Genomic DNA, 24,163 nt, shown 5'->3' with positions numbered 1-24,163 from the left:
AAAGGACCTAAGATTCCTCAAGAAAAAAGAGTCTGCTCATGCCCTTCTTGTATACAGCTCTGCTGTTGTCCTTCCAGTCCAGTCTGCTGTTCAAGCGGACTCCCAGGTACTTGTACTGCCCCACTACTGCCACCTCCCGGCCATGGATCTTGATGGGGTCGACCGGGGTCATTTTCTTCTTGAAGTGGATGACCAGCTCCTTGGTCTTGTCCACATTAAGGAGCAGATGGTTCGCCTGAGACCACTCCACAAAGTCAGCGACCAGTGTCCTGTACTCCGATTCCCGTCCCTCTATGATACACCCGACCGACCACAGCAGAGTCATCAGAGTACTTCTGCAGGTGGCAGGACCTGGAACTGTACTGGAAGTCTGAGGTGTACAGGAAGAACAGGAAAGGAGACAGGACGGTCCCCTGTGGAGCACCTGCACCACTGACCATAGTATCCGACAGGGAGCTCCACAGTCGCACAAACTGGGGCCTGTCGGACAAGTAGATGAACTGACACCCATCCTGAGCAACTTGTCACTCATCAGAATTGGCTGGACGGTGTTAAAGGTACTGGAGAAGTCAAACAACATGATCCTCACAGAGCCCCCTCCCACCATCCAGGTGAGAGTGAGCATGATGCAGCAGGTAGATAACAGCATCATCCGCCCCTACATGGGGCTGATACGCAAACTGTAGAGGGTCCAGGGAAGGAGCCCCCAGGGGTGTCAGAATAATTGTATATAAGTTATCACACAACTTGTTTTCCGAGAAGCCAAAAGCTGTCTTTGACCTTTTCAAGCAAAAGGCCTACCGCTTGTAAACCTCCACTGTGTGCGATGGGATGCGACGTGGAGGTGTCGGTTTCTTTGATCTATTGGACAGCCACAGGAAGGACCCGAAATCTACAAGCAGAGAGGGGGAAAACCTGACCCCGCTCCGAGCACCTTTTTGTTTGGACTGTTTATTACCCAATGCAGCAGCTGTTTATGGCCCACTCCCCTTAGAAGCAGCTGCAGCCATGGAGGCGACATTGTACGAGGGTACAAGCGCTCTCCTCATGAGCTAAATTGAATCCTGTCTCTGTTTGATTCCTTGCTTCTTGTCTTATTTAATAGATAGTTCGGTGTTTGAACCTGACAAGGGGTCTCAGCTGAGCCAGCACAAGTCTCTCGAGGACCTTCATGACATGAGACGTCAGGGCAACCGGTCTGAAGTCATTCAAGCCCGATGGGATGGGCTTCTTGGGCACTATAGTTTTCCATAGCACTGGTATCCTTTCTAACTTCAGACTCAGGTTGAAGATGAAGTGCAGTCATCAACACACCCTTCCCCCTCTCTACCGAAGACAACACGCCATTTTGTGCAACTTTAAACAATAATTTTGAACATTTTTGTCTCCTCAGATCAAATCCCGTTTGCCGTCGCCATGGACCAGGTGGACGACGTTCTGGCAGGAGACCTGAGCTTCGTGCTGAACCGGGCCATCGCCTTCAGCGTCACGCTGCACGACCCCAGCCTGTACCTGAGCCGCGCCGACGTCACCTTCAACTGGGACTTCGGGGACAGCAGCGGCGCGCTCATCTCCAGGGAGAGGACCGTCACTCACACCTACGTCAGCTCCGGCTCCTTCAAGCCCCACGTGGTGGTGCAGGCCGTCATCCCCGACGAGGCTTGCAAGCCCCCCGCGGGGACCACGACCGAGGCCCCCGCGCCGCCCGGGCATCGGGCAACCTCAGGTAATCAGGGAAGGAAATGACATCATGTGGTCTACGGAGGCCATGTTATGATGTCATAGCCTTCAATCAGCTAGTTGTCAATGATCGTGTGTGTGTGTGTGTTCTTGTATTTCTACCCTTCTTGAGACATCCACAAGGAAAAGTAGCTTCCATATGAGGACCGGTGAACAAGTTAGGACCGAAACCATTGCATCTAATAGAGAATGTCTCATTTGTACCCCTGCTGGTGACATCTATCAAAATGAGGGTCGTCCCAAAAAGGAGGGATTTTTCAAATTGACTCGGTGTCGCTTTTAAAAGTGCTCCCCCTCTGGTCAACACATGAAAAAACAAAGAAAAACTTTTTTTTTTAAAATTAAGTACAAGCTTACCTTTTTTATATTTGCATAGTATGTATATATTATTAATGTTGTAAATACACATCTTTATACATCTGGAAAGGCTGGTCCTAAAGAGGTAGGCATTTTTCGGAGGTCTCAAGAAGGTAACAAATACAAGAATCTGTGTGTGTTTGTGTGTTCTTGTATTACTACCCTTTTTGAGACATGAAGAAAGAAAAGTAGCTTCCATATGAGGACCGGTGAACAAGTTAGGACCGAAACCATTGCATCTAATAGAGAATGTCTCATTTGTACCCATGCTGGTGACATCTATCAAAATGAGGGTGGTCCCAAAAAGGAGGGATTTTTCAAATTGACTGGGTGTCGCTTTTAAAAGTCCTCCCCCTCTGGTCAACATATGAAAAAACAAAGAAAAACTTTTTTTTTTAAATAATTAAGTACAAGCTTACCTTTTTTATATTTGCATAGTATGTATATATTATTAATGTTGTAAATACACATCTTTATATATCTAGAAAGGGTGGTCCTAAAGAGGTAGGCATTTTTCGGAGGTCTCAAGAAGGTAACAAATACAAGAATCTGTGTGTGTTTGTGTGTTCTTGTATTACTACCCTTTTTGAGACATGAAGAAAGAAAAGTAGCTTCCATATGAGGACCGGTGAACAAGTTAGGACCGAAATCATGGTCCCAATACGGAAATCCATTGCATCTAATACACAATGTCTCATTTGCACCCCTGGTGGTGACATCTATCAAAATGAGGGTGGTCCCAAAAAGGAGGGATTTTTCAAAATGACTGTGTGTCGCTTTTAAAAGTCCTCCCCCTCTGGTCAACATATGAAGAAACAAAAAACAACAACAACAAAAAATTAACTAAAAGCTTACCTTTTTTATATTTGCATATTATGTATATATTATTAATGTTGTAAATGCAAGTCTGTATATATCTAGAAAGGGTGGTTCTAAAAAGGTAGGCATTTTTCAGAGGTCTCAAGAAGGTAACAAATACAATAATCTCTCTGTGTGTGTGTGTGTGTGTGTGTGTGTGTGTGTGTGTGTGTGTGTGTGTGTGTGTGTGTGTGTGTGTGTGTGTGTGTGTGTGTGTGTGTGTGTGTTCTTGTATTTCTACCTTTCTTGAGACAAGAAGAATGAAAAGTATCTTCCATATGAGGAGGTGTGAACAAGTGATGACATAAATCATGGTCCCATTGCATCTAATAGACAATGTCTCATTTGTGGTGACATCTATCAAAATGAGGGTGGTCCCAAAAAGGAGGGATTTTTCAAATTGACTGTGTGTCGCTTTTAAAAGTGCTCCCCCTCTGGTCAACATATGAAATAACAAGTGTGTGTAAAAAATGTAAGTGCTCCCCCTCTGGCCAACATATTCAAGAAATTGAAATGTGCCCCCCTATGTATATCTAGACATACTGTAATAACTTGAAGTAAATAATGAAGATTAAAAAGCAATTACAAACAAAAAAATCAACAAAAAATGTACTGAAAGCTTACCTTTTTTATATTTGCATAGTATGTATATATTATTAATGTTGTAAATACACATCTTTATATATCTAGAAAGGCTGGTCCTAAAGACTTGATGTGAGCAATAAATCAAGTGAAATGTGAGTATTTTGTCCTACTAGTCTTAATTTTGGGATGTGCTACCTTTTCAAACATTTTTGAAACATTTGCTGGTCCTAAAGACTTAGGCATTTTTCTGAGGTCTCAAGAAGGTAAGAAATACAAGAATGTGTGTGTGTGTGTGTGTGTGTGTGTGTGTGTGTGTGTGTGTGTGTGTGTGTGTGTGTGTGTGTGTGTGTGTGTATGTGTGTGCGCGCGCGTGTGTGTGTGTGTGTGTGTTCTTGTATTACTACCGTTCTTGAGACAAGAAGAAGGAAAAGTATCTTCCATATGAGGAGGTGTGAACAAGTGATGACATAAATCATGGTCCCAATAACATTGCATCTAATAGACAATGTCTCATTTTCACCCCTGCTGGTGACATCTATCAAAATGAGGGTGGTCCCAAAAAGGAGGGATTTTTCACATTGACTGGGTGTCGCTTTTAAAAGTGCTCCCCCTCTGGTCAACATATGAAGAAAAAAAAAAAACTTAAAAATTATTTATATTTGCATAGTATGTATATATTATTATTGTTGTAAATACAAGTCTTTATATATCTAGAAAGGGTGGTCCTAAAGAGGTAGGCATTTTTCGGAGGTCTCATGAAGGTAACAAATACAAGAAACTGTGTGTGTGTGTGTGTGTGTGTGTGTGTGTGTGTGTGTGTGTGTGTGTGTGTGTGCGTGCGTGCGTGCGTGCGTGCGTGCGTGCGTGCGTGCGTGCGTGCGTGCGTGCGTGCGTGTGTGTGAGCTTTTAAAAGTGCTCCCCCTCTGGTCAACATATGAAACAACAAGTGTGTGTAAGAAATTCAAATGCGCCCCCTTTGGCCAAAATGAACTTATATATATATATACATATATATACACACATATATATATATATATATATATATATATATATATATATATATATATATATATATATATATATATATATATACATACATATATATATATATATATATATATATATATATATATATATATATATATATATATATATATATATATATATATATATATATATATATATATTTATATATATTTATATATATATATATGTGTATATAGAGAGATACTGTAATAACTTGAAGTAAATAATGAAGATTAAAAAACAATTACAAACAAAACAAAACAAATTAATTAAATTCACTAAAAGCTTACCTTTTTTATATTTGCATAGTATGTATATATTATTAATGTATCAAATCTTTATATATGAAGGAATGGTGGTCCTAAAGAGGTAGGAATTTTTCTCAGGTCTGAAGAAGGTAACAAATACAAGAATGTGTGTGCACAGTGGCTGCTGCTGCTTTGAGGACCAATGCTCTTCCGCTGGACACCGAGGAGGACAACGGCGAGGACGAGTCCTCAACAGCTCAGCCCGCCCGAGTCGGACCCTCAGATAGCCCCTCCCCTGTCCACTACGAGGGGCCCGCCAATCCCGCCTCCAACTTGCTAATGGAGGAAACGAGCAGCGACGCGGTGGCGGAAGGTAAAAATTGCAACAGCCGCTTGTACGTGTTAGATATTTGATTTTTTTGAACACATAAATCATAATAGTACCTATTAGCAATGTATTATTGATTAGTACCCTTCAGCCCTTAATTGGGCAAGGAACCATATAACAGTAATTATTGCTCCATGCTCATCAATAAAGATCAAAAATTAAATATGATCATATTTCCCGTATGTTTAGTTTTAATAAATTAATGTCTACATAAATATCAATTTAGTGAAAATATAAAAAATGTTTAAGTGAATTTCAGTCAACATCTTACCAATTAAAATATTTTTTAGAAAATAATTATTTATTTTTTTAAAGTAAATTATTTTTTTAGGTCAATTCCGATTTCTGTTAATGTTTTCAGTAATCTTTTTGACATTTTAAAATAAAACGGCCTGTCGCTTCAGAGTAAAAGCGTTGGTTTGGTACTTCCTGTTTGATTAAAAAAAGGCTATATTTACCATCATAAACTCGATGGGTTTGTCTCTACACGGCATGTAATTAAAGGGTCCAATAAAATGATTGCTACCCAACTCTACACTCTCCTCTTTCCAACCATAAGTGCAGGTCAAAACACCTTTATAGTGATCGCCACTGACAACTTCCGTTCTGGGAATACACGCCCACACAAGCACCACGTGACTTGAAACACGCATGGGCTGGCACCTACAAAATGCATTACCTGTGTGTTCCACCAGGGGGCACAGTTGCAACTGCGGAGAATCGCAATACAAATACGTGACATACTTTTTAAGATAATATCTATTTATTTATTTATTTTGATTGCGAAATTATTTTTATTGTATATTATCCCTAATTCTATTCAATTTAATTTGGACTCATAGACAAGTTGCAATATTTATACTTCCAAAATGCAGCACCATCATAATATCATTAATTTATATATATATATATATATATATATATATATATATATATATATATATATATATATATATATATATATATATATATATATATATATATATATATATGTATGTATATATATACACATACATATATGTATACATATATGTATGTATATATATATATATATAAAAATATATATACATATATATATATATATATATATATATATATATATATATATATATATATATATATACTTATATGTATGTATATATACACATACATATATGTATACATATATGTATGTATATATATATATATATATATAAAAATATATATACATATATATATATATATATATATATATATATATATATATATATATATATATATATATATATATATATATATATATATATATATATATATATATATATACATATATATATATATATATATATGAATGAATGAATGATCTTTATTGTCATTGTGCATGTACAGGTACAGGTCCAACGAAATTTAGGTTGCTTCCCTAAGGTGCTTTGCATTTTAAAAAAAAAAGAAGAAACCACACAATATACAAAAACAACACAATATACACAATATGCAATATGGCCTAGGACCACTCTGAGAGGCAATGTAAAAAAACGAGACAGTAAAAAGTATAAAGTGACTAGTGAACTGACTAGAGAGGAGTAATGCTGGTTCCCAGTGTGCTGAGGGGGTGGGAGTCAGCATGTCCTACATCCTATGCTGTGCAGGCATTTTGTTTTGGATTAATATGTAAATAAATATGATAAATATTGTCCAGTTGGCGTGTAATCGCTGATTGCACAGTCCCGGATCGTGATTGACCGGTGGCTTCCTCATGTTGCACGTGAGGGAGTTTTTTTTGTTTTTTTTTAATTTTTTAAATTTTTTTTACATTCCAGCTGCGTTTAGTGCAGTTATGGCCCGGGGGTAGAAACTGTTCTTGAGTCTATTTGTGCGGTTTCGCATGGTTCTGAAACGTCTGCCGGAAGGCTGCCGATCGAAGTGGCTGTTGCCAGGGTGGGATGGGTCCTTGAGTATGTTGGCTGCCTTCTTCAGGCAGCGGGAGTTATACAGTTCTTCCAGGGAGGGGAGGGGGCACCCGATGATTTTTTGGGCCGATTTGACGACCCTCTGGAGAGCTTTCCTCTCTGTTGCTGTGCAGCTGCAGAACCATACGCAGATGCAGTATGTGAGGATGCTCTCCACAGAACAGCGGTAGAAGGACACCAGTAGATCCTGTCTCAGGTGGAGATTCCTGAGTACTCTCAAGAAGTAGAGCCTCTGCTGTGCCCTCTTGACGATAGCCGTGGTGTTGGTCCTCCAGGACAGGTCCTCCTCCAGGTGAACTCCCAGGAAGCGTAGGGATGAGACTCTTTCCACACAGCTCCCGTCAATGTACAGGGGCTGTATGGTAGTTTTTCTCCTCCTGCTGTCCAAGATCACTTCCTGGGTCTTGAGCTGGTTCAGCTTCAGGTTGTTCACCCTGCTCAACACTGCCAGCTGCTCCACCTCGTCCCGGTATGCCGTCTCGTCGACCCCAGAGATGCAGCCCACCACCGTTGTGTCATCGGCAAACTTTATGATGTGATTGCCGGGGTGGGTGGCTGTGAAGTCGTGGGTGTAGAGTGAGTAGAGCAGGGGGCTCAGCACGCAGCCCTGAGGTGAGCCGGTGCTGAGGCTGAGGGCTGTGGAGGTGTGGGTACCCATCCTCACCCTCTGATGGCGGTCAGTCAGGAAGTCTTTAATCCAGAGACAGGTGGGGTTGGATATTCCGAGGTCTGCTAGCTTGGTCACCAGTCTGTCAGGTAAGATGGTAATATATGTATATATATATACATATATTTACATATATATACATATATACATATGTATGTGTGGGAAAAAAATCACAAGACTATTTCATCTCTACAGGCCTGTTTCATGAGGGTTTTCCTCAATCCTCAGGAAAATCTCCTGAGGATTGAGGAAAACCCTCATGAAACATTAAGAAATAAAAAATTATGAAATATTACGCTCTACCACGGTATCGAGCACTATTTTTTGGATAATCTAATTAAGACATATATACATATATACATATATATATATGTATACATATATATATATATATATATATATATATATATATATATATATATATATATATATATATATATATATGAATATATAGTACAAATTAAAGAATAGATTTAAATTTAATTAAATAACAATAACATTAACATATTTCAATTCAATTCAATCAAATTAAATTTTATTGAAAATGTAACATATAGATATATGTTACCTATTGCTTTAATATTTTTTTCTTTAAAATTAACATATATATATATATATATATATATATATATATGTATATATATATATATATATATATATATATATGTTGCTTTTTCAATTAAATTATATTTGATTAAATTAAATGTGAATATGTTTAATTTTATTGTTATTTAATTAAATTTAAATATGTTTTTTAATTTGTATTATATATATATATATATGTTACTTTTTCAATTAAATAAAATTTGATTGAATTACATTTAAATATTTTTAATGTAATTGTTATTTAATTCAATTAACTCAATTTCAATCTATTTTGATGTTGTTATTTAATTCAATTAAATTGACTTTAAGTCTATTTTATATTATTCCATTTATTTTATTTTATTTTAAATCGATTTTATTTAACTTTTGGTGCTGCATTGAGTTCAACTGCAATGTGTACTTTAATGCAGTCGTGGACTTTAATGTGATCGATTGATTGATTGATTCCTGTCTAGCGGTAAAGCGTCCGATGATACGGACGGGCCAATCTGCTGTGGTCCTCATCTCCAAAAGGGAAGCGGAGGACAAACCGACAGAGGGGGGCTGCGTGATTTATCGATACGGTTCCTTCTGTGCTGACATTCAAGTGGTTGGTGGGTCCTGAACGCTCTCTGTGCATTCTCCCAATCAACCTGTGACACTAAAGCTGACCTAGTCTTTGCTTTCAGAGGCCCTCCAGAAAGTGAAGATCGTTCAGATGGACAACAGCATCACGGCAACACCGGGAATGAACAACAACGCTATTGACCTCACTGTAACCTGCCAGGGAAGGTGAATGTGCATCCATGGAAACTAGAAAATAGTCTGTTCCAGTGTCAAACTGTAGCCAACCTACAAAACCCAAAAGCAGTGAGGTTGTCACGTTGTGTAAATGGTAAATAAAACCACAATACAATGATTTGCAAATCCTTTTCAACTTATATTCAATTGAATAGACTGCAAAGACAATATATTTAACTTTGGAACTGGTAAACTTTGTTATTTTTTGCAAATATTAGCTCATTTGGAATTTGATGCCTGCAACGTGTTTCAAAAAAGCTGGCACAAGTGGCAAAAAAGACTGATAAAGTTGAGGAATGCTCATCAAAGACTTATTTGGAACATCCCACAGGTGAACAGGCTAATTGGGAACAGGTGGGTGCCATGATTGGGTATAAAAGCAGCTTCCATGAAATGCTCAGTCATTCACAAACAAGGATGGGGGGAGGGTCACCACTTTGTCAACAAATGCCTGAGCAAATTGTCTAACAGTTTAAGAACAACATTTCTCAACCAGCTATTGCAAGGAATTTAGGGATTTCACCATCTACGCTCCGTAATATCATCAAAAGGTTCAGAGAATCTGGAGAAATCACTGCACGTAAGCGGCAAGGCCCGTGACCTTCGATCCCTCAGGGGACAAGCGACATCAGTGTGTAAAGGATATCACCACATGGGCTCAGGAACACTTCAGAAAACCACTGTCAGTAACTACAGTTGGTCGCTACATCTGTAAGTGCAAGTTAAAACTCTACTATGCAAAGCCAAAGCCATTTATCAACAACACCCAGAAACGCCGCCGGCTTCGCTGGGCCCGAGCTCATCTAAGATGGACTGATGCAAAGTGGAAAAGTGTTCTGTGGTCTGACGAGTCCACATTTCAAATAGTTTTTGGAAACTGTGGACGTCGTGTCCTCCGGAACCAAAGAGGAAAATAACCATCCGGACTGTTCAAAAGGCAGCATGTGTGATGGTATGGGGGTGCATTAGTGCCTAAGACATGGGTAACTTACACATCTGTGAAGGCACCATTAATGCTGAAAGGTACATACAGCTTTTGGAGCAACATATGTTGCCATCCAAGCAATTGTATCATGGACGCCCCTGCTTATTTCATTTATAGGACAAGAAAATCCTAGTTTATTGTGATAAGGAAATTATTGACTTTGCTTCAGAGAAGTGTTATAAGTTTACTTCCACAAAGAGGTTTGAAACATAACATTGTTATGAATAAATGTTTTTTTAAGCTTTTTCTACCAATACTTTTTTTTTGAGGAATAAGAAAAGTGAAAATGCGTATATTTTTGTTTATATTTAATTTATTTTTCATATTTATGTTATTTATTTTAATTTTACTTTTATTATATATTGACCATAACGAATGTGGTATAAATGGTCTGTATTTGTCTTGTGATTTGTCTTAAATAATAACAATAGTAATAATATTTTTGACTGACAAAAATTGCCAATAAGAAATTAATGGTATCGGTATCGTATCGAATCCTAAAAGTGTGGTATCGCCCATCCCTATTATGAAGGCTAAAATATGAGAAAGGAGACTGTTGAACAACTTAAGCTGTACATCAAGCAAGAATGGAAATAATTCCACTTCAAAAATGTGTCTCCTCAGTTCCCAAACCTTTACTGAGTGTTGTTAAAAGGAAAGGCCATGTAACACAGTGGTAAATATGCCCCTGTGACAAATTTTTTGCAATGTGTTGCTGCCATTAAATTCTATTTGCAAAAAAAAAGAGGTTTCTCAGTGTGAACATGAAATATCTTGTCTTTGCAGTCTATTCAATTGAATATAAGTTGAAAAGGATTTGCAAATCATTGTATTCTGTTTTTATTGACCATTTACACAACGTGACAACTTCACTGCTTTTGGGTTTTGTAATTGACTGAACAAACGTCTTCATGTCTGTATTTGGCCTCACCATCCAGCTCCCCCAAAGAGGTGTGCAGTGTGATCCTGGATGCCGAGTGTTTGACGCCCATCCACGCCACGTGCAACACGGTGGAGCCCTCCAAAGAGTGCAACGTGGTGCTGCATCACTTCTTCAACAGCTCGGGCGTCTACTGCGTCAACGTGTCCGTGGCCAACGACGTCAGCCTGGCCGTCGCCAGCGCCAGAGTCAGCGTGGACATGGGTGCGTCGCTAACAAACGCAGAGTTTCATGGTTTTTGAAGCTGCCCACTGGCTGGCTAAGTCATCCATTGTTTCAGGCTCTGAGATGTCCTCCTCCGGCATCGTCGCCACCGTGTCGGGGGTCATGGTCCTCCTTCTGTCTCTTGGAATAGTCGCCTTTTCTTACAAGTAAGTGCATGCATGTGTAAGTTAAAGAAACAAATATTGAAGCAATAGGTACCGAATTTGGTCCTGAAGTCCACTAGCTCGATTCTAATTTACATGGGATTTGCCATATAAATGCTACTGATTAGCATTAGTGATTTTTAGGGGTGTAACGGTACGTGTATTTGTATTGAACCGTTTCGGTACGGGGGTTCCGGTTCGGTTCAGAGGTGTACCAAACGAGTTTCCACATATTAAGTAGCGTAACGCCCGTTGTGTAAACAATGCACACCGAGGCACAACACACTTCATGCTAGCAGCTAACGGGCTACGATAGACTGACCATACGTCCTCTTTTCACCGGACATGTCCTCTTTTGCCGAGCTTTCAGGGCGGAGTTTCTTAAATGCCTCCAATGTCCGGCATTTTGAGTTAGGGTTGCGTGTATTTTCAATGTACGTTCAGGGTTAAGAAGGGGTTAAAAACAAAACAAATTGTGCGTGCAGCATTGGTGAGGGAGGGGCAGAGACAGAGAGAGAGAGAGTTATGATAAACGCGCATGCGTCGCCAGGCTCTGCTTTCTATCCATAGATTAAATGTTTTATTATCTATAGCAGGGGTGTCAAAAGTGTGCCCCGGAGGCCATTTGCGGCCCACAGCTAATGTTTTATCCCGTGGGTGTTCGGGCCCCGAAGCACCCACGAGATCGGCGCCTATGCATGGAGTGATTCTTGTCATTCTTGTAGAGAGACGAATCATATTCTCTATTAAATGGAGTGAAATCAAATTATACTTGGAGTTATCATCGTCGAATCATCCAGCCATCCCTCCATTTTCTACAGCTTGTCCCTTTTGGGTTCGCGGGGAGTGCTGGAGCTTATCTCAGCTGCATTCGGGGAATCATATTCTTTATTAAATGGAGTGAATCTTATCATACTTGGAGTGAATCCTGTCATTCTTAGAGAGTCGAATCATATTCTTTATTAATAAGCAGAGAAGCCCAGACTTCCCTCTCCCCGGCCACTCCGTCCAACTCCTCCACCTGGGGCAGGAGACGGCACTCCACCCTTCCCCAGGCGAGAACCACGGACTTGGACATGGAGATGGTGATTCTCATCCCGGTCGCTTCAAATTCCGCTGCAAACTGATCCACTGAGAGCTGAAGATCACGGCCAGATGAAGCCAGCAGGACCACATCATCAGCAAAGAGCAGAGAACTACTAATCCTGATTGCGCCTAGAAATTTGGTCCATAAGTGGAATGGACAGAATTGGTGACAAGGGGCAGCCCTGGTGTATCCAACCCTCATTGGAAGCATGTCCGACTTACTGCCGGCAATGCGGACCGCCAGAATCAAGACAGTCCAACACCTCATATTCCTGGAGCACTTTCCTAAGGACACGGTCGAATGCCTTCTCCAAGTCCACAAGACACATGTAGACTGGCTGCCGAGACTATAGAGCTGGTCCTCAGTTCCATGACCATATTTCCTCGGGGCTCTGGATGCCGTGGAGCTGTCTTGGTTGACAAGACTCTGCAGGGGGGTGCTGGAGCCTATCTCAGCTGCATTCGGGGAATCATTCTTTATTAAATGGAGTGAATCTTATCATACTTGGAGTGAATCCTGTCATTCTTAAAGAGTCGAATCATATTCTTTATTAATAAGCAAAGAAGCCCAGACTTCCCTCTACCCGGCCACTCCGTCCAACTCCTCCACCTGGGGCAGGAGACGGCACTCCACCATCTCCATGTCCAAGTCCGTGGTTCTCATCCCGGTCGCTTCAAATTCCGCTGCAAACTGTTCCACTGAGAGCTGAAGATCACGGCCAGATGAAGCCAGCAGGACCACATCATCAGCAAAGAGCAGAGAACTACTCATCCTGATTGCACCTAGAAATTTGGTCCGTAAGTGGAATGGACAGAATTGGTGACAAGGGGCAGCCCTGGTGTATCCAACCCTCATTGGAAGCAGGTCCGACTTACTGCCGGCAATGCGGACCGCCAGAATCAAGACAGTCCAACACCTCATATTCCTGGAGCCCTTTCCGAAGGACACGGTCGAATGCCTTCTCCAAGTCCGCAAGACACATGTAGACTGGCTGCCGAGACTATAGAGCTGGTCCTCAGTTCCATGACCATATTTCATCGGGGCTCTGGATGCCGTGGAGCTGTCTTGGTTGACAAGACTCTGCAGGGGGGTGCTGGAGCCTATCTCAGCTGCATTCGGGGAATCATTCTTTATTAAATGGAGTGAATCTTATCATACTTGGAGTGAATCCTGTCATTCTTAGAGAGTTGAATCATATACTTTATTAATAAGCAAAGAAGCCCTGACTTCCCTCTACCCGGCCACTACGTCCAACTCCTCCAGGAGACGGCACTCCACCATCTCCATGTCCAAGTCCGTGGTTCTCATCCCGGTCGCTTCAAATTCCGCTGTAAACTGATCCACTGAGAGCTGAAGATCACAGCCAGATGAAGCCAGCAGGACCACATCATCAGCAAAGAGCAGAGAACTACTCATCCTGATTGCACCTAGAAATTTGGTCCATAAGTGGAATGGACAGAATTGGTGACAAGGGGCAGCCCTGGTGTATCCAACCCTCATTGGAAGCAGGTCCGACTTACTGCCGGCAATGCGGACCGCCAGAATCAAGACAGTCCAACACCTCTTATTCCTGGAGCACTTTCCGAGGGACACGGTCGAATGCCTTCTCCAAGTCCACAAGACACATGCCGAGACTATAGAGCTGGTTCTCAGTTCCACGACCATATTTCCTCGGGGTTCTGGATGCTGTGGAGCTGTATTGTTAAGTTAAAGTACCAATGATTGTCACACACACACTAGGTGTGGTGAAATTTGTCCTCTGCATTTGACCCATCTCCTTGTTCACCCCGTGGGAGGTGAGGGGAGCAGTGGGCAGTGCCCGGGTATCATTTTTGGTGATTTAACACCCAATTCCAACCCTTGATGCTGAGTGCCAAGCAGGGAGGTAATGCGTCCCATTTTTATAGTCTTTTGTATGACTCGGCCGGGGTTTGGACTCACAACCTACCGATCTCAGGGCGGACACTCTAACCACTAGGCCACTGAGTTGGTTGACAAGACTCTGCAGGACGGTGCCTCTGGATTGGCAGACCGGGGTGGTGGTTCCTCTCTTTAAGAAGGGGGACCAGAGGGTGTCCTCCAACTATCGGTGTAAGGTCTATTCAGGTGTACTGAAGTGGAGTCTACGCCGGAAAGTCGAACCTCTGAACCAAGAGGAGCGGTGTGGTATCCATCCTGGTCGTGGACCGAATCATATCGCCGATTGATTTCAGTGAGTCTTATCATACTCGGACTTGATCGATTCATATCGCCTCTTAATTAAGAGTTAACCTTATCATTTTTGGAGTGAACCACCTCAAATCGGACTCAGTCAGTCGTATGGTATCGCTTCTTGCTCGGAATGAATCGTGTTCAGGTGTGGCTTACATGTCAGGCCGCGAGTCTTTGCCGTGTAAAAGCGTATTTTTTTGTTCCTGGCTCCACAGGCGCCTTAAGGCTTACCAGCGTCTGAAGGAGGACTCCAGGGGGGCCGCAGACCCGCAGGAGTGGTGCCGTCATGGCGGCTCGACGTCCTCAACCTTGTTGGGGAAGCTCCTCAACAGGCGAGGAGTGGTGGACCAGCGCCCCCTGCTGCAGGACAGACTGGTGTGAACAACTTTGACCAGCCTTTTTTTTAAAACATGTAGATTTAGAATATGTGGATGAAGTATACCAGATGTTTTTCTACTGACATTTGTGGTAGTGACAGTGATCAGTGTTTTTTCATTAAACCTCGCTTAAAGCACTCGTGTGGTACTTGATTTATGAGACGGGAGTTAGGCAGCACGACGCAACACAAGATGGAGTCACTTGTCACAAATTTTATTTGGAGCCAAGGTGAACATTTTGAAGGAATTTAAAACAGCAACAGGAGACGAGTTGTCTGGAGGACGTTTTCTGTGCCTTTTAATATTCTTCTCCTTCCTCCTCTCCTTCGCCCTCGATGGAGTCGACGCCCACCTCCTCGTAATCCTTCTCCAGGGCGGCCATGTCTTCCCTGGCCTCGGAGAACTCGCCCTCCTCCATGCCCTCGCCCACGTACCAGTGGACGAAGGCGCGCTTGGCGTACATCAGGTCAAACTTGTGGTCCAGTCGGGCCCAGGCCTCGGCGATGGCGGTGGTGTTGCTCAGCATGCACACGGCCCTCTGGACCTTGGCCAGGTCTCCGCCGGGGACTACGGTGGGCGGCTGGTAGTTGATGCCCACTTTGAAGCCGGTGGGACACCAGTCCACGAACTGGATGCTGCGCTTGGTTTTGATGGTGGCGATGGCGGCGTTGACGTCTTTGGGCACCACGTCTCCACGGAACAGCAGGCAGCAGGCCATGTACTTGCCGTGGCGGGGGTCGCATTTGACCATCTGGTTGGCGGGCTCGAAGCAGGCGTTGGTGATCTCGGACACCGACAGCTGCTCGTGGTACGCCTTTTCTGCGGAGATGACGGGGGCGTAGGTGGCCAGAGGGAAGTGGATACGAGGGTAGGGCACCAAGTTGGTCTGGAACTCCGTCAGATCCACGTTGAGGGCGCCGTCAAAGCGAAGGGAGGCGGTGATGGACGACACGATCTGGCTGATTAGCCTGTTCAGGTTGGTGTATGTGGGACGCTCGATGTCCAGGTTCCTGCGGCAGATGTCGTAGATGGCCTCGTTGTCCACCATGAAGGCGCAGTCCGAGTGCTCCAGGGTGGTGTGGGTGGTCAGGATGGAGTTGTAGGGCTCCACCACGGCGGTGGACACCTGGGGGGCCGGGTAGATTGAGAACTCCAGCTTGGACTTCTTGCCGTAGTCCACCGACAGACGCTCCATCAGCAGGGAGGTGAAGCCGGAGCCGGTGCCGCCGCCGAAGCTGTGGAACACCAGGAAGCCCTGCAGGCCGGTGCACTGGTCGGCCTTAGGACACAAAGACCAAGGACATGGATCAAGACCACGAACAGTCAAGGTACCGATCAGCCTGTTCTCAGGATTCCTTGCTGATCTGGACACCAGTATGTATTTGTGTGTGTCACTCTTCTACTCCTGAACCGCTGCACACAAAAGGGTAAACATCGGTCAACACATGCACACGTCGCTATGATCTCTCTGAAAAATACACCACAAGGTGGCGCTGTTATGAAACCGTAGTGTTGGACTGACTTACACGCACAGATCAATGCGCTCTACAAACAGCCCTCAATAATTTGACGGTTTTCGGACCAATCACCACCAAATTTGGTACACACGTTTAAAGAACTGACGAGCACATGTGTGTAAAATTCAAGCAAGATTGGTTGAAACGCAAGCAAAATGTGGGCGGGACTTAACTAATATTCCATAGGTCATCGATCATTTGCATAATGATGATCAGACTTTGAGGGTCTATGTATTACATGTAGGCTAGTCTTATGTTTGCCAAGCTACACACCAGTTTGCGGATCCTGTCCAGCACCAGGTCGATGATCTCCTTGCCGATGGTGTAGTGTCCGCGGGCGTAGTTGTTGGCGGCGTCCTCCTTGCCGGTGATCAGCTGCTCGGGGTGGAACAGCTGGCGGTAGGTCCCAGTGCGCACCTCATCTGAGGAGACAACGTTCAAGTTAGAACCTTACGAGGTGCTCAGTCTTCCTGACAAAAAAATGTCAACTTCTGCTTTGTATTCTTTCACACTTCAGCGGAGTCAAGTCTTTTTTTCTTCTTCAATAAAGCAATAGGTAAGACATTTTTCCGCACTCTTTGAGGGAGGAAAAGTGGCGCCATCTGGTGGACAAATCATGAGAAATTGAAAGCGAGTGGTACAGATTGAAACGTGAATATAAATAATAGAACCGATAATCCTGGATGATTTTTTTTTCTAGATTTTGAACCCTGCGTCTTATGAAACAGCGTGGCAGCTTTATGGATTTTTCTTCGTAAACAAAGTAATTTTATTAAAAAAACAAGCAAAAACACTTGGAGGGTCTTATATTGTTTGTGCTATGGCGCCATCTTTTGGACGAGTTCGCTCACTGCAGTTGCTGCAGTGTCCTTTCATCCATACTTGCCAACCCTCCCGAATTTTCCGGGAGACTCCCAAATTTCAGTGCCTCTCCCGAAAATCTCCCGGGAAAACCATTCTCCCGAATTTCTCCCGAATTCCAGCCGGAACTGAGTGAGGACAGCGTGTCGTCACGTCCACTTTTCCTCCATATAAACAGCGTGCCGGCCCAGTCACGTTATAACATCTACGGCTTTTGGAGCTCAGTGCGCAACTGCACACACAACAAGAAGGAGACTATTATATATGTCTCCGTTATCAATAGGTTTATCATAGGCAGGCACGGAGCTATTGCTCAGCGTGTGTTTATTCCAGCCGGCACGTTAATACACTGACACACAATATCCGGATTCCCATCATGCATTGCTTCAAAACTACGGCAAGTAGTAATGTCCAAACAAAGATAGTGACAGAGAATAGAACGAGGATGGACAATTCAACCCTAAACTCACTCCTTTCCTGCAAATTAAATGTCACCTATGCTCCTTCAAAGGCTGTGCTACTGGCTGCAAAGCATTGCACTTTCAAATACAACAATGAGTAGAGAGGAGTGTTAGGTGTGTGTATATGTGTGAATAAATGAACACTGAAATTCAAGTATTTATTTTATATATATATATATATATATATATATACATATATATATATATATATATATATATATATATATATATATATATATATATATATATATATATATATAAACATATAGCATTATTATACAGTATTATTCACATGTGAATAATATAAATACAGTCTATTATCTATTATACAGCATTATTCACATGTGAATAGTATAAAAACAGTCTATTATACAGCATTATTCACATGTGAATAATATAAACACAGTCTATTATAGGGCATTATTCACATGTGAATAATATAAATACAGTGTATTATACAGCATTATTCACATGTGAATGATATAAATATAGGGGGTGTTGAGGTGGGCGGGGTCGGGTGGGCAGGGCGGGCCGGGGTTAAGGGGGGAGTATATTTATAGGTAGAATTCACTGAAATTCAAGTATTTCTTATATATATATATATATATATATATATATATATATATATATATATATATATATATATATATATATATATATATATATATATATATATATATATAAACACAAGCTGAAATTCAAGTATTTCTTATATATATATATATATATATATATATATATATATATATATATACATATATATATATATATATATATAAGAAATACTTGAATTTCAGTGAATTCTAGCTGTTCACTGAAATTCAAGTATTTCTTATTTATATATATATATATATATATATATATATATATATATATATATATATATATATATATATACACATATATATATATATATATATATATATATGTCAAATTCAAGTATTTCTTATTTATATATATATATATATAAGAAATACCTTAATTTCAGTGAATTCTAGCTATAAATATACTCCTCCCCCCTTAACCCCGCCCCGCCCACCCCGACCCCGCCTACCTCAACACCCCCTGTATTTATATAATTCACATGTGAATAATGCTGTATAATACACTGTATTTATATTATTCACATGTAAATAATGCCCTATAATACTTTATTTATATAATTCACATGTGAATAATGCTGTATAATAGACTGTATTTATATCATTCACATGTGAATAATGCTGTATAATACACTGTATTTATATTATTCACATGTGAATAATGCCCTATAATAGACTGTATTTACATCATTCACACGTGAATAATGCTGTATAATAGACTGTATTTATATTATTCACACGTGAATAATGCTGTATAATAGACTGTATTTATATTAATCACATGTGCCGTATAACAGACTGTATTTATATTATTCACATGTGAATAATGCTGTATAATAGACTGTATTTATATTATTCACATGTGAATAATGCCGTATCATACACTGTATTTATATTATTCACATGTAAAAAATACCTAAGTGTTTATTGTTTATTGTGAGCGAACTGCGGTGCTGAATTTCCCCCAGGGATCAATAAAGTACTTTCTATTCTATTGTAAAAACAAATGTAAATTTTACAGTAAAATTCTGGCAACTGAGCTGCCTTTTTTTTTTTACCCATATACTGTTTTCCCATTTACAGTAATACATTTTGAGGTGAAATTATTGCAACTTAGCATATTTTTATTTTTTTTAATCTACTGATAAAATGCATGACGAAAATGGTGTAATAATAGTATTCACTGTGAAGGGGCCCAAACATAACTGCGATGTGGCCCTCAGTGAAAACCACTTTGACACCTCTGAATTATGTACATAAACATCTATAAAATATTTCTATTACATTTTTTACCTGCAGTTTATAGTCTGGTGCGGCTAATATGGGGGAAAAAACATTCTAAGCTTTAGTGGGTGTGGCTTATATTCAGGTGCGCCCTGTAGTCCGTGTCATTGTTTTGGTGTAGCACTGTCATTGTAGGTTGACAGATGGAAAGACAAGAAGAAACTGAAATGTGGACGCTATGAAGTGTTTACCGATGACAGTGGGCTCCAGGTCCACGAAGACGGCTCTGGGCACGTGTTTGCCGGCCCCGGTCTCGCTGAAGAATGTGTTGAAGGAGTCGTCCCCGCCTCCCAGGGTCTTGTCGCTGGGCATCTGTCCGTCCGGCTGGATGCCATGTTCCAGGCAGTACAGCTCCCAGCAGGCGTTGCCGATCTGAACGCCGGCCTGGCCCACGTGGATGGAAATACACTCGCGCTGCGTGGACAAAGGTAAGAAATCCCCATTTGATATTCCATCCATCCATCCATCCATTTTCTACCGCTTGTCCCATTCGTATTATGATGCACACGCATTAACCCCTGAGCCACTGTGCTGCTGGCATGATGTACTTCTTCCTGAAAATAGCCAAATTTCTGTGTAAAATGTGATGGTTAGAGATTTGTTATTGAAAAAAAAACGCTTGTCTATTTAGCTATTTTGGTCCCAGCACCTCAAACCCTAGTAAGAGCCAGTGGAAGTTTGAAATTCCTCGGAGTAGCCCAGTCCATCGAGCTGGATTCGGCTGCATACCTGGCAACTTCGGTTGGGGAGAGGCGGAGGGGACTACAGAATTTTGACCGTGATTGCAGTACCATTTCTGGCCACATTATTACATATGGCTCCTTTAAAACCTCTAAAGGTTTAGTGGCCACATGCGTGGACAGCACCTTTTAGCTCTTATTTCCAAAATTGTGTACACTACTGAATTGGGGTCTTATGGCCGCTTATGTGGACACTTATACTGCCATCTGGTGGTGTCAGAAGAGTATAACAAACAATGGAATTTGGGGGGGAAAAAAAAGTGTAATTAGCATGTCACTAAACATGAAGTACACGTTTGTTACTTATGGACAATGACTGAATGAAAATGGTGCTGCACGAGAAGTATTTAATTTTTTTTTTGACAAAGCACATTAATTTTAAAATATGTTATACAAATGCATGTTTAAATTTGTGAATATTTTGGCCTTAAATTGAAGATGTAAAAATACAAAGAATAGGTACCTTATATAATGATGTGGTTATGGGAACAATGACCGAATGAAAATGGGGCTGCACGAGAAGTATTACAAAAAATGTTTGACAAAGCAGATTAATTTTGAAGTATTTTATACAAATGCATGTTTTAATTTGTGAATATTCTGGCCTTAAATTGAAGATGTAAAAATTCAACAAATAATAGGTACCTTGTATAATGATGTGGTTATGCGAACAATGACCGAATGGAAATGGGGCTGCACGAGAAGTATTAAAAAAAAAACTGTTTGACAAAGCAGATTAATTTTGAAGTATTTTCTACAAATGCATGTTTCAATTTGTGAATATTCTGGCCTTAAATTGAAGATGTAAAAATTCAACCAAAAAAAATAGGTACCTTGTATAATGATGACTAAGTACATCATATCAAAAGATGATTCTTAGTTTTTATTCTAATTAGGGTCCAATAAGCCCAAATAGCAAAGAGAAATAAATGAAAAAGCATGTAAACAAACAGCTTGGGCCTTGAGAGGATGTTTTCTTTTTTCGAATGTATTCCTATTTGCGATTTTTTTGTTTGTTTGTTTAATTTTTTTTTAACAAATACACATATCTTTCTTTCTCTCAAATTTTGCACCGGTTTAACTAAAATACGTATTTGTTCCTTCTAAAAACTCCTAAAAAAATTAAGTTGACTAAATGTTAGCAATGTCTTCAGTCATTTATTCCCTTTAAGATGTTTTATTTTTGTAGAATGTATTTTTATTAGTTTTTTGGTATTTATTTATTTTTTGTTTAATTTTTTTTAAACAAATACACATTTATTTATTTCTCTTAAGTGGTTTAACTCAGACAAAAGTATTTTTAATCAAATCTATGTATGTTTTTTGCTTCTAAAAACTCCATAAAAAATGTATAATACCCATAAAACTACAATTGATCATAAACTCACATTCCAAGTAAACATATTTACTAAATGTCAGCAGAGCAAAGTTTGATATTCGTCAATATTTGAATTGTGCAGCCGCTCCCTCTATCGGCCGCTGCAGGCACTGCAGCATGAGGCGCCACCCTTTGCTGCGATGACGACCCGCAGGGGATTCGAACGTGGATCACCCCAACCCCCATCCTCCCACGTAAAAAAAAAACGCTCTTTTGTTATCTTTTTCATTTTGCCTGCCTGGCTCTTGTCGTTCGTGCTGCTCGTCCCTGGCAAGTTAATGCAAATGAGGCCGCGCATGCGCGTTCGAGGCTTCTGGAATATTCCACTTGCTCTCCTCCACCGAGGATGCACAATCACGACGTTGTATGCAATGCGTGGTTCCATTTGACGTTTTAGTGTTTGTGCAAGCCACTAAATCCACTACATTTGAACAATAAATACACTTAAATCAGACTATTTGTATGATTTATTCATAATAGAAACAGGCCTTCATTTAAATATATTCAGTGATGAATACGTGAATTCATAAAAATTTAATGCACCTTCATTTTGCCCCTCCCTTTCATTATAATGTACCTCATTTTTTATCATTTACATTTATAGCAAAAATACTCACTCATTTGTATACATATATATATTTCATTTTACAAATATTACATAGTTAATCTTCTTTAATAAACATTTTTTGTTAAATTATTTTATCGTCAGCTTCTCTGTGGTCATTGTTTGCATAACCACATCATTACATAAGGTACCTATTATTTTTTTGTAATTTTTATATATTTAATTTAAGGCCAGAATATTCACAAATGTAAACATACATTGGTATAAAATATTTCAAAATGAATCTGCTTCGTCCAAAAAAATTTTTTTTTTAAAATACTTCTCGTGCAGCATTATTTTCATTCGGTCATTGTTCGCATAACCACATCATTATACAAGGTACCTATATATATATATATTTTTTTTTTAATTTTTACATCTTCAATTTAAGGCCAGAATAGTCACAAATTAAAACATGCATTTTTATAAAATACTTCAAAATTAATCTGTTTTGTCAAACTTTATTTTTTTAATACCTCTCGTGCAGCACCATTTTCATTCGGTCATTGTTCACATAACCACATCATTATACAAGGTACCTATTATTTTTGGAATTTTTACATCTTCAATTTAAGGCCAAAATATTCACAAATTAAAACATGCCTTTGTATAAAATACTTCAAAATTAATCTGCTTTGTCAAACATTTTTTTGTAATACTTCTCGTGGAGCCCCATTTTCATTCGGTCATTGTTCCCATAACCACATCATTATATAAGGTACCTATTATTCTTTGTATTTTTACAGCTTCATTTTAAGGCCAAAATATTCACAAATTTAAACATGCATTGGTATAAAATATTTTAAAATTAATGTGCTTTGTCCAAAAAAAAAAAAAAAAATACTTCTCGTGCAGCACCATTTTCATTCAGTCATCGTCCGCATTTACACACACGCTGACACACTCATTACGTCGTGCCACTGCATTTCATTGATTAAAAAAAGCTCCAATTACGTAATTAAACCTCTGTCCAAAAAAAAAAAAGCTAATTAGCCTTAATTAAACATCAAATTAAGCACGATGACGTCGTGTTCCAGGCAGCCACTCGCCGAGCTTTAATTTGTACCTGCAAAAAAGGCGTCATTGAACTCACCATGTTGTCGTCTAGAGGTGACAAAGTGGACTAGAGGAGGAAGAAAAGGCTTGTTTTCCTGTAGTTTTTAGGGAGACGTTTGCGTTGCGTGTTGTACCCAACGGGGTCGATGCAACAACTGCTGAAGGTTGGGAGGTGCTTGCACGTTTATATACGCACAGCTCTGCTGGATTGCTGCAAAACTTGTACTCTACTGCCCTCCAATGGTGAGTTTTTGCATCGTTCCTTGCGGTTCCTGGGGTGCAACTGCAATATGATTCAGACTCCGATGTTGTATATCCTTTCATTTTGGTGATGAGACGTGTGTGTGTGTGTGTCTTTCCATCCATCCATCCATCCATCCATCCATCCATCCATCCATTTTCTAGCAGCGATGCTTCATTTTGCATAACCCGAGATGTCTGCAGGAGTTGCAGCCACGCTGCAGAGAGACGAACAAAGCACGCTTGCA

The 24,163-nt window shown here is 40.4% G+C and overlaps 2 protein-coding genes across 2 annotated transcripts in view; one reads left to right on the top strand and one right to left on the bottom strand.

Moving 5' to 3' along the window:
* The window catches only part of LOC133653345 (melanocyte protein PMEL-like), a 34,943-nt gene extending 19,633 nt beyond the window's left edge, over positions 1–15,310 (top strand). Inside the window, exons 7-13 of the mRNA XM_062052522.1 lie at positions 1,394–1,726; positions 4,993–5,187; positions 8,880–9,017; positions 9,093–9,195; positions 11,128–11,333; positions 11,410–11,500; positions 15,011–15,310. Of these exons, the coding sequence (XP_061908506.1) occupies positions 1,394–1,726; positions 4,993–5,187; positions 8,880–9,017; positions 9,093–9,195; positions 11,128–11,333; positions 11,410–11,500; positions 15,011–15,176 (1,232 nt within the window). The 3' untranslated portion in view covers positions 15,177–15,310. The remainder of the gene's footprint in view (positions 1–1,393; positions 1,727–4,992; positions 5,188–8,879; positions 9,018–9,092; positions 9,196–11,127; positions 11,334–11,409; positions 11,501–15,010) is intronic.
* Positions 15,311–15,365: 55 nt separating this feature from the next.
* LOC133653346 (tubulin alpha chain) lies at positions 15,366–23,877 on the bottom strand. The gene is made up of 4 exons (XM_062052523.1): positions 23,713–23,877; positions 20,089–20,311; positions 16,963–17,111; positions 15,366–16,451 (listed from the first exon to the last, which is right to left on the bottom strand). The coding sequence occupies exons 1-4, from the start codon at positions 23,713–23,715 to the stop codon at positions 15,471–15,473; spliced, it is 1,356 nt and encodes a 451-aa protein (XP_061908507.1). The 5' UTR covers positions 23,716–23,877; the 3' UTR covers positions 15,366–15,470.
* Between the last annotated feature and the right edge of the window lie 286 nt (positions 23,878–24,163).

The sequence above is a fragment of the Entelurus aequoreus genome, linkage group LG07, assembly GCF_033978785.1.
Source record: "Entelurus aequoreus isolate RoL-2023_Sb linkage group LG07, RoL_Eaeq_v1.1, whole genome shotgun sequence".
Lineage (NCBI taxonomy): Eukaryota > Metazoa > Chordata > Actinopteri > Syngnathiformes > Syngnathidae > Entelurus > Entelurus aequoreus.
The sequence above is the reverse complement of the archived record's forward strand: the minus strand, read 5'-3'. Positions and strand labels throughout refer to the sequence as shown.